The sequence below is a fragment of the Labeo rohita genome, chromosome 9, assembly GCF_022985175.1.
Source record: "Labeo rohita strain BAU-BD-2019 chromosome 9, IGBB_LRoh.1.0, whole genome shotgun sequence".
In the NCBI taxonomy this organism is placed as follows: Eukaryota; Metazoa; Chordata; class Actinopteri; order Cypriniformes; family Cyprinidae; genus Labeo; species Labeo rohita.
In genome coordinates, this window is record NC_066877.1 from 1,186,384 (window position 1) to 1,197,121 (window position 10,738).

Consider the following 10,738-nt stretch of genomic DNA (forward strand, 5'->3'; position numbering starts at 1 on the left):
TTTAGGCTATAACTTTTAACTGAGATTCAGGAAATGCAAATAAAGCAAAATGAATCTGATTGGAATTGTCACCTTTAACATCCTGTGCGACCTCATATAGGAAAAAAAAATCTGTTTAATATCTCATATCATCTCAACTTTCAGAGCTTATTGAATGTCCCTCCCTCCCTCCCCCACAAAAAAACAAACAAACAAACAAACAAACAAACAAAAAAAAAAAACTAAACAAAAAAGCATAATTTTACAACTTCTCTAGATTTTCAAAAGAAAATTTTGCTTAGATATAGCCAAAATACAGTGTGCAAACAAAATATACTTCATAAATTCAAATATTTCTTATTCAAGTCATTTAAAATTCGCTGTAAAATTCATGTTAATTGTATAACTCTATATTTATTTGTAGAAATCATAAGTTATTAGGCTAATAAAATGAACACAATAACTGGCTGGATTAAAAATAAAATAATAATAATAATTAAAAAAACAGTGAAAAAACATATTGGTTATCATTACAGTCAAGAGTGATTTATGATGAATGATACAGTGATAAAGGGAAACTAAACTGTTATAATTAGCAGAACATATGAACACATATTTGCTAAAATGACTTTGCAGAAGCTGGAGGGTAATTAATTAGACTAACTAGCAGCACTATTCATCTTCCTTCAGACTGACAGTGATTTTTTTTTTCTGAAGCACAATTTAACAATTGATTGTGGCATAAGAGCCCACCTGCAGCTTGATAATTCATTTTCACACAAGAAGGAGAGAAGAAAAGCCAAAAAAAAAAAAAAAAAAAAAATTCTCAACTAGGATATATTGCCCCATGGCATGAATATGCAAGAACTCACAAGATGCTGGCAGACTCATTACTAATGTTACTGCCAATTACAAGGCATGTCATGACACTGATTCATGAATATTCAACACTGACTGATCTTCATGCTCGCCACAATGATGGGTCTCGTTTTACAGTTTCACTGAGGTAGAAGAGAAGGGACCTTCATCACAGCACAGAGGAGTCATCCAGCTGCAATACAAGCTGTTTCATTAGCGTTAAATAGTTAAATGTGTGTTATATAAAAGTGCATTAAAATGATGGAGCACTCCCTTGTTCAATGGAACTCACATTAAAGCATATTAAGTAGACATTTAGTCCTGAAAAGAAGGAATCTTAAATTGGAAAAAAGACATAGACCAGTGCCTTGAGCAAAAGGGGTGCTTTTAAGAAATATGGATTTTTTTTTTTTTTTTTTTTTGATGAATCTACTGGGGAATTAGATCATGCAATCAACAACATCTGACCTTACTGAACCTGTATGAAAATGGGAGAGATTTCATCATCTTTAAATCAAGCTCAATTACATCAAGCATGAAGTGATGTTTCAAAATCATAAAGTCATCTGTTGGCCAATGACACTTAATTCTGCTTATCTCATAGGCAGTGAGCTGGACGCATATGATCCTTATCTAAATAGGCTCTGTAAGAGGAAGCTTGTCTAGGATACAATGTCTAGGTTGGACAATGAGTCTACTCTGCCTGATAATATCAGGTTAGTATGTCACAGTGGTCACTCAATTTCAAATGTCTGTTAAAAAGTCTACAGCCTCTGTCAATAAACATTTCCAATTAGAGACGGCTTACATCATTACTTTGCACATAAGTGTCTGCAGGAACATGCGATGATAGGACAAAGCTCTCTCACTCGCAAACATGAATTATTTGAGACAGCGTGTTTGAATAATGCCTCTTAATGCACTATACCACAATTTTCAGGCCAACCTACTACACAACATAGTCTTATACTGAGATGCTGATAGACATCTGGTGCTGGTAGTCTGGTAGGTTATACTGCAATCTTAAGAAAGACAGAGAAGATTATACTGCAGAATACAGCAGCTATGAAAATTCAATACAATGTTTAGGATTAAATTCTGCTTTTATCTGTCAAAATAAGTCATGTCTGCCTCAGGGGATGTTTCCTGTCTCAAGCAATTTGGCTGCAAACTCTTCATATGCATCAATATATGTTGCATAGATTTTATACACTGACTAAAGACTGCCTACTATGACAAATGCAATAAATGCATTTGAATAAAAACTGTGTGGTGCTGTCCATGGTGCTTTACCTGTCTCAGTATTCACGTAAAAGTGCTGAACAGCTCCTGTCAAAAATTGTAGATGGAAGCATCAGGATTGGTAATTTGATTTGGTGATTTTTTTTTTGCCATTTTTACTTGTTAAAGAAAAGTAAGTAAAGATCATACTGGCTGCTAATGATGTCAGTCAGGATAGCTTAATATATAACTCTTTATACATCACACACACACACACACACACACACACACACACACACACATTCTTCAACATGTCATAATTGGGAAATAACTTCAGTCCAATTTGATTGCTCTTCATTTGCTGCCTCTTCTTCCCCATGAGCAGTGATTAAACTATGCATATATATAAGGCAGTTAGTAATTAAATGAGCCAATGGGCAATTATTGCTTAATTGTATGTAATTTCCCTTCATTAAAAAGGTAAATGAAAGCAGACCATATTGTGGATATAATATATTAGATATAGCAATAAACCCAATCAGGTGTTGAGCACATGGCTGGCCTGTCATTCGCTATGTGGAACATGGCTACTGCTTAAATGAGACATAATGTACACCATAGTCTGTCCTCAATGTCAGCCTTGAATGGCTAAACTGAAGTGTCTGTGGTTCACTGACATCTGATTAGTTTTGCATTAGACTGAAATACACTGATCAACACTGTATTTGTTTTGCATTATATCAACATATAAAACAATTCAAAATGATTGTCCAGTGGGTGGTGAACAACAGTGTCCTCTAGAGGAGACTACCACTCCCATTTAGAGAACACCACAGTGGTTTAGCTCAGCTGCAAACACAACACAGCCAGAATACAACAGGTTTTGGAAGCGGTTTTGCTGTTTTAAGAAAACCTCACAGACCTTAATTTTGTACCTGTCATATTGTGGTTTTACCCAATAAGACCATGAAATTGTTTATGGTGGTTGGGAGATGCAGGATTTAGTTTGTGGAAAGAGGGTGTTCACATGATGGTTGAATAAGACCTGTCTCAATTAACAGTAACACCCACCCATTCAGATACAGTCTGGCCAAGTCTGTTTGAAGAGAAGTGACCTCTGTTTTTGGACCTCTTCACAGTTTACATCAGAGCTGTCTGCATCAGATTTCTTTATTTTTATTTTCATTTTTTGCCTGGTGTATTTTCTGTTCCACCCTTAAATGGAAATGATTGTAAGAATCCCCTCCTCTGCCCTCTGCTAATGGTATATGGAAATAGTATGTATATGGAAATATGGTTTCTTAAAAGGAAAGCCCTTGTTTAATAAACGCTTAGCTGTGTTAGGTTTAGTCAAAAACTGCTTAAACTCATATTTGTTGAAATCAGTATATATATATATATATATAATATTCCTCTCCATATTACTTGTTGTTAAGGTTTAGATTAACCAAAACATCTAAAACATAGTTTAAATAGAATGATTGAAGTAAATGAAGTGTTTCATTAGAAATCAACCTAATCGAATTGAATCATTTTAATTTCTTAACATACGATGTGTACTCTGCATACTGAACTATATATATATATATATATATATATATATATATATATATATATATATATATATATAGTACTCTGCATACTGAACTATATATATATATATATATATATATACAACAACAACAAAAAAAGTAAATTGCTATATAGGGAATATAAACTATAGCAGATGTCAATGAAATCACAGTCATGCACCGGCTGTCAGTCAGCCCTCAGATTGGCAGAAGAATCTCGCAGGTGATTGGTTCCACTCACATATGACGCAGATGACGTACTGAACTCAAACACGTGGGTCTCACATAAACAAAGACACATTGGCAGACAGAGCTCTACATGCCAGTGTTGAGCGCCGCGCTCTGCGAACCTCAAGCAGTACTGGACATTTACACACATATTCTGCATCACAAGCTTATGGATACAATATAGTTTTACTGATGGTCTACTAAGGTATGTCATTGCTGTTCTATTTATTTATTTATTTATTTATTTATTATTATTTTTTGTCTGTTTGTGCAAAAATGCATTTTCAATAAGCAGTGCAAAAATTGTCCCTTGTCATGTTTGTTTTAAACAGCCTTTGATCGTTGTTTGTTGATTCTGCTGGTTTTATAGAAACTGATTTGCTTTTTTTTTTTTTTTTTTTTTTTTTTTGTAGAGCTGAATTGTGAAACGAGCTTACATTCAGTACTTGTATGAGACTAGATACCAGCGCACACTTACGCTGTGTGAAATTGTGTTTCTTTATACATGCATTTATTAAAATAATTAAACTCGAGAGTAAAAGCAAATAAACAAACGCGGCGAGCAAAACCTTAATCTTTCGCTCAATCGCGCACCTGCTCTGATACGGCGCTAGAAAGTGTATTTTGAATTTAAAAGTTTAAGTGAGCTCTAGAATTTTGCGTAGTTATGTAATAGGACTAATAAAATGTGATGGAAAATCAAGTGAAAGTTGTATGTTTTATCAGAGGGAGAACCCAGAGCTGATTCGTTTGTCTCGAACCCCGGTATTAAATTTCACCTGATATTATCACCTTCACCGCGATCTGCAGAGGAACAGTCCCACGACTGAAGGTACTTCAGCAAAAAAAGATTTTGAATTGTTAAAAGCGATTTTGCAAAGATGCATGCAAGCTATAACAGTGCAAAAACACGTTTTGATGGGCATGCGCCTATTATTTTCAGCCTGTCTTTTGGGGTTTTTTTATTGATTGCTGTGTTGTTTGCAGCCATGCCCTGCGTCCAGGCTCAGTATGGCTCATCCCCGCAGGGCGCGAGTCCTGCATCTCAGAGCTACAGTTACCACACCAGCGGAGAATACAGCTGCGATTTTCTCACGCCAGAGTTTGTAAAGTTCAGCATGGACTTGACCAATACCGAGATCACTGCCGCCACCACCTCTCTGCCAAGCTTCAGCACCTTCATGGACAACTACAACACCAGCTATGACGTGAAGCCGCCTTGTCTCTACCAGGTGCCCCATTCTGGAGAACAGTCCTCCATCAAAGTGGAGGAAGTCCAGATGCACACATACCATCAACAGAGCCATTTGGGCCCGCAGTCAGAGGAGATGATGGCCCACTCCGGGCCTATGTATTTCAAACCGTCCTCACCGCACGCCCCGGGAACAGCGAACTTCCAGGTTCAGCCCAATCATATGTGGGAGGACCCGAGCTCTCTGCATACTTTTCATCAGAACTATATGACCTCGCACATGATAGATCAGCGCAAGAACCCCGTGTCCAGGCTTTCCCTCTTCTCCTTCAAGCAGTCTCCACCCGGAACCCCTGTTTCCAGCTGTCAGATGCGCTTTGACGGGCCTCTCCATGTGTCCATGGGGCACGACAGCCCCGGAACGCACCGAGCCCTGGATAGCCAGAGTTTCGCAGTGCCCAGTGCCATCAGGAAACAGGCGGGAATCGCTTTCACGCACTCGCTGCAGCTCAGTCACGGCCATCAGCTGATGGACAGTCAGGTGCCGTCACCTCCGTCCAGAGGATCTCCGTCCACCGAAGGTTTGTGCGCGGTGTGTGGGGACAATGCGGCTTGTCAGCACTATGGAGTCCGAACGTGTGAAGGGTGCAAAGGCTTCTTTAAGGTATGCTCATTATGATTAATAATAATAATAATATCATAATTATTATTAACTTGTTTATTTGTGTTTTGTTGACACTTATACCCGCTTTCTCTAATCTTAAAAGTAAAATAAGATCTAATCAGTTGTATGACCAAATGTAATATTAGCGGGGGGCTTTTCCCTTTAAATATTTGTTTTGCTCACTTGTTACTCGCATATCTGGTCAAAGCTAATTTACACTAAAAACAAACTGAATCTTTGAGACTGTCTTTGAAAAGTCTGAATTTTATCTCGTATAAATGAAATAATCTTGTCCACATTTTCTTGATCTAGCGCACAGTACAGAAGAACGCCAAATATGTCTGTTTAGCCAATAAAAACTGTCCTGTGGACAAACGCCGGAGAAACAGATGTCAGTATTGCCGATTTCAGAAATGCCTGGTGGTCGGAATGGTGAAAGAAGGTAAATCGCTATTTGTCCTCGCGTCTATGCGCCTTAAGGGCTATTCATTAAAATATGCATCGCACTTGGAAAACAGAGAAGTGCGCAACTGCAATTATAGTCATCGCGGTATGATATATACATGTTACAACGAGCATAACAGCAACTTGATAATAACAGCCTTGTGTTGTTTTGACAGTTGTCCGGACCGCCAACTTAAAGGGTCGGCGAGGACGTTTACCCTCCAAACCCAAAAGTCCGCAGGAGTCTTCGCCCCCCTCTCCGCCCGTCAGTTTGATCAGCGCTCTGGTCAGGGCTCATGTGGACTCCAACCCCTCTATGAGCAGCCTCGACTACACCAGAGTGCGTTATACTGCATTCATTTACAATTTTACCCATCATTTTAGGCTTTGAAAGAATAAAGTAAAAAATGCGCGTGTGACTCTTGATGCGCTTCCTGCGCCATTCTGACACAACCAATATTAGGAATTTAATATCATACAGTGTTTCATTATAAACTTTCAACACTTTAAGGGTGGCATATTTTACTCTCTAAATTGCTTTTGCAAGAAAGAAGCCAGTGAAATACAGACACAAGTTAAATTAAAGAGGGGGAAAACTCTCCCCCTTCTACAAATGGGCTTTGCAATTTCACGGGTTATATATTTTAAGGGAGCTCATTAAGTCATGTTTAAATTAAATTCCAGTTCCAAGCCAACCCGGACTACCAACTGAGCGGAGATGACACGCAGCACATCCAGCAGTTCTACGACCTTCTCACCGGATCCATGGAGATCATCCGCGGATGGGCAGAAAAGATTCCCGGGTTCACCGACCTGCCTAAACCGGACCAGGACTTGCTGTTCGAATCAGCCTTCCTGGAGCTTTTCGTGCTGCGCTTGGCGTACAGGTACCGAGGCCTCTGGAGAGGTTGCTTTGCTGCTTCAGTTTTTATTGGATCTGCAATAATTACGAGCCGCTTAAATCCCCATTTAATGCGCACGGTAATTAACGGGTGCTTTGTCATTAATTTCAGGTCCAACCCGATGGAAGGCAAACTCATCTTCTGTAATGGGGTGGTGTTGCACAGGCTGCAGTGCGTCCGTGGATTTGGCGAGTGGATTGACTCTATAGTGGAGTTCTCGTCTAATCTTCAGAACATGAATTTAGATATATCTGCTTTCTCATGCATCGCCGCCCTAGCCATGGTCACAGGTGAGATTAGATTTTAGTATACCGTTTAGAAAACTGACTGTTTTTATATAATATTCTCATATAAGAATTGCTATTATTTTACAGAGAGACACGGACTGAAAGAACCCAAGAGAGTGGAAGACCTTCAAAACAAGATAGTAAACTGTCTGAAAGATCAAGTCACCTTCAACGGAGGCGGCTTGAATCGTCCAAACTATTTGTCCAAACTGTTGGGCAAACTGCCTGAACTGCGCACACTGTGCACACAGGGTCTGCAGCGCATCTTCTACCTAAAACTAGAAGATCTGGTCCCACCGCCAGCAATAATCGACAAACTGTTTCTTGACACTCTGCCCTTTTAAACCGCGAGAGAGGGGAAAGAAAAAAAAAACTATTTCAAACAACCTCAGAGAACTTCCACTGACTCTCTTGAAAACTGAAAGTCTGATTTTTTAATTTATTTATTTATTTATTATTATTATTATTATTATTATTATTATTATTTTTAAATCCACCAACCATCGCCACACGACGTGCGCTTTCGGAAAAAGGGATCAACAATCTAAAGCCTGGAAAACACGACTCGAAATAAAATTAATAATAATAATAACTTTTGTCATCGGCAATTGATTTTGTCCCTTTATCCCACCAAGAAATACCGCTACTGAGTATCTCAATACAGAGAAAAATGTAAAATAGGGAAAAAGTAATAATAATATGAGAAATTATAATAAAAGACACATTATTCAACAGTATGCCTGATTTTAAACATTGAAAAATATCTCGCCACTACTAATCATTGTTAACTGCAAACGTCTGTATCCATGGAGAATCAGAGTAGAGTGTATTATACACCATTTCTATATACCTATTCAATAGATTTATGTGATTTATATGATGTGTATAAAGCTTGTACAGAGACTTTTTTTTTTCTTTTATAACTTGTGCCTGTGTATCTCTGTCAGGTGGAAAGGAGACGCATGTTGTAGAGGACTCTTGTCTCTATTACACACTCTATATTCCGGACACTATGTAGTCTGTTAGATTTTATAAAGATTCGTAGTACTGGGGCAACTTTTAAATATGGCACACGTGGATAAAGTACCAGAATCATCTGTACGATAAAAGGGGAACCATAGTGTTTGTAAAATTGTCAGACATTCCTCGTTTGTATGTGTTGTATGTATTGTTGCTGTTTAATATAAACGTTTATATATTTATTTTGAGTTTGCCGTTAAAGCATGGTGCAGTTGAAATGATTTCAAGACGCATCACCGTCGTCTTTGTTTAATGTCTTACATGTGATTTTATTTGCCATCTTCTATTCCTGTAGGTGTGTGAAGATCATCACTGCCTTTTTCTATGGTTTAACTAAATATACCGCAACTCGTTCGGTTCCGAATCCGAATCAAACTTCATGAGAAAGGAATATTTAATGTTTACAAATAAAACTTTTAAATCATTTCCATGCAGGAGCCGTGTCTCTTAATCACATTTCATTATTTTGTGGTCAGAAATTGCCCAAGGAAAATCCTACATTGAGAGTAGGATTTAAGAAAAGCAAACAAAGAAAACAGTTATTATTATTTTAAACTATTATCTTACCTTTAATCTTTATTTTTCTCACGTCATCGGTTACGCTTTCTGTTTGTTAAGAAAGAGTCAACATTTAAACTGTAGATAGCAAGCAAATGAACGATTTTAGGGGAAATGCGCGTTTAGGTGTTTCATCAGGGATTTTCTTTTCTCTTTTTTTTCTTTTCTTTTTTATTTATTTTCTTTCATTAGAGTTTTCACACGATTTCACTTAGAATTGCATGTGCACTTTGCATTTTGAAAGTCAAAAAAGTTTACAATCAAAAATTAAACATTTATTTTAGATCGCATCGCATTTATTCCCACATATTGCGCTCTAAAATGATCTGAATAGAAATATAATGCATAAGAATATTCGTTATTCAAATGTATAAAATTGTTTTCGAAGACAGAAATTATTGTTGTATGTGTTGTTGAATGTGTGATAACTACAGGTGTCTGAAAACGATTAATTCCACTACAGTATTGGCGTATAATGAGAGCGAAGGATTAAAATGTAATATTGTAACAATAGTGCAAGTAAATTATCTGTGTACAATTTGGAATACGCTTTACTACGTAACAATTAAAGCAATTAATAGCGCAGCTTTATAGTGTTTCATTCAAGTACATTTCTCTACATTTTTGACTCAGATGTATATTTTTAAACTGTAATTCAGGATACAGAAATTAAGCAAGCTTAAGTGCTTGTATTCGTAAATAAATGTTTTGAGACGAAAATGTAAGTAAGCCAATAATATAGCGCATTTACAAAAATAAATAAATAAATAAATAAATAAAAATAAATAAATAAAAAATAAAATAAAATAAAATAAAATAAAATATAAAAACATTAGTCATTTAATGTATCTGAAAATAATGTAGCTAAACATGTTAGGAATGTAATAACAGGAGATCGATTCAGATGTTTTAGATTGTGGAATTTTAGCGAATGAAAATGTAAATACTGTGTTTATATTATACTACGTAATGTTTTCTTTTTTTTTCTAAACCTTTCAGCACTATTACAAGGTTTCACACACTGTCGACCACATCAGATCATAATGAGCTTTATTATATAGGAATGTATCATTCTCTATAATATTTAAAGCAGTGCGGATTTATAGAATTCAAACATGCGTAATTGTTTTATCTGTCTGGTGTGAGCGCGCGTGAGGGCTTGTGTGTTTAAAACCAAAATAACATAAAACAAAACAAGCAAGCAAATAAATAAACACGCATAAATTATTTATTAAAATTATAATCTATAATCTGCCGGTTTGATCATCTGATTATTTACGTTAAAACAAAGCTAACAAAGAGTATTAATTCATTTTGCCAAACTCCTGCAGGATATTTGCAGTAGCATCTGGTTCGTGGTCACACGCAATACCATACAACTTTTTTTTTTTTTCCACATGCATATAAACCAATATTTATTTATTCATTTATTTATTGCTAGCAAGTGCTGTAAAAATACTTGACATAAACTTAAACATAAACAAACTTGCCACAGCCACATTACAAACATTACTGAAACACAGACAAACATGAATATTTAGATCATAAATCAGTGCGAAATATAAACCTAGAACATGCACCACGTGCTTGTGAACATCTGTATTTTGCATTGTCACCTGGGACTTTCTCTTAAGGCTTCGAATAGAAGTAACTGAAGAAACAGTTTATCTGCAAAACAATCCTGATGTCGCATGTCTGCATGTGTGTAACTGCCTGGCCGACACGTAAGTGAAGTAAGAAAAATGAGCCTTACGAATTTCATACACTGTACAGTTGTACAGTATTAGCATATAAACTGTAGAGTACTAATAATT

General features: G+C 36.7%; 1 protein-coding gene across 1 annotated transcript; it reads left to right on the top strand.

Annotated features, from left to right (window-relative positions):
* Positions 1 to 3,937: 3,937 nt before the first annotated feature.
* On the top strand, positions 3,938 to 8,796 carry nr4a2a (nuclear receptor subfamily 4, group A, member 2a). Its single transcript, XM_051119261.1, has 8 exons — positions 3,938 to 4,062; positions 4,584 to 4,689; positions 4,845 to 5,713; positions 6,026 to 6,155; positions 6,334 to 6,497; positions 6,842 to 7,044; positions 7,171 to 7,349; positions 7,434 to 8,796. Exons 3-8 carry the CDS (start codon positions 4,847 to 4,849, stop codon positions 7,688 to 7,690), a joined length of 1,800 nt encoding a protein of 599 aa, XP_050975218.1. The 5' UTR covers positions 3,938 to 4,062; positions 4,584 to 4,689; positions 4,845 to 4,846; the 3' UTR covers positions 7,691 to 8,796.
* Positions 8,797 to 10,738: the final 1,942 nt, after the last annotated feature.

Bases quoted from the DNA above. Each gene is read 5' to 3' on its own strand.
- nr4a2a (XM_051119261.1), top strand. From the start codon at position 4,847: ATGCCCTGCGTCCAGGCTCAGTATGGCTCATCCCCGCAGGGCGCGAGT. The intron at 5,714-6,025 runs GTATGCTCATTA...TTCTTGATCTAG, and splicing joins GGTGCAAAGGCTTCTTTAAG to CGCACAGTACAGAAGAACGC. The intron at 7,350-7,433 runs GTGAGATTAGAT...ATTATTTTACAG, and splicing joins CGCCCTAGCCATGGTCACAG to AGAGACACGGACTGAAAGAA.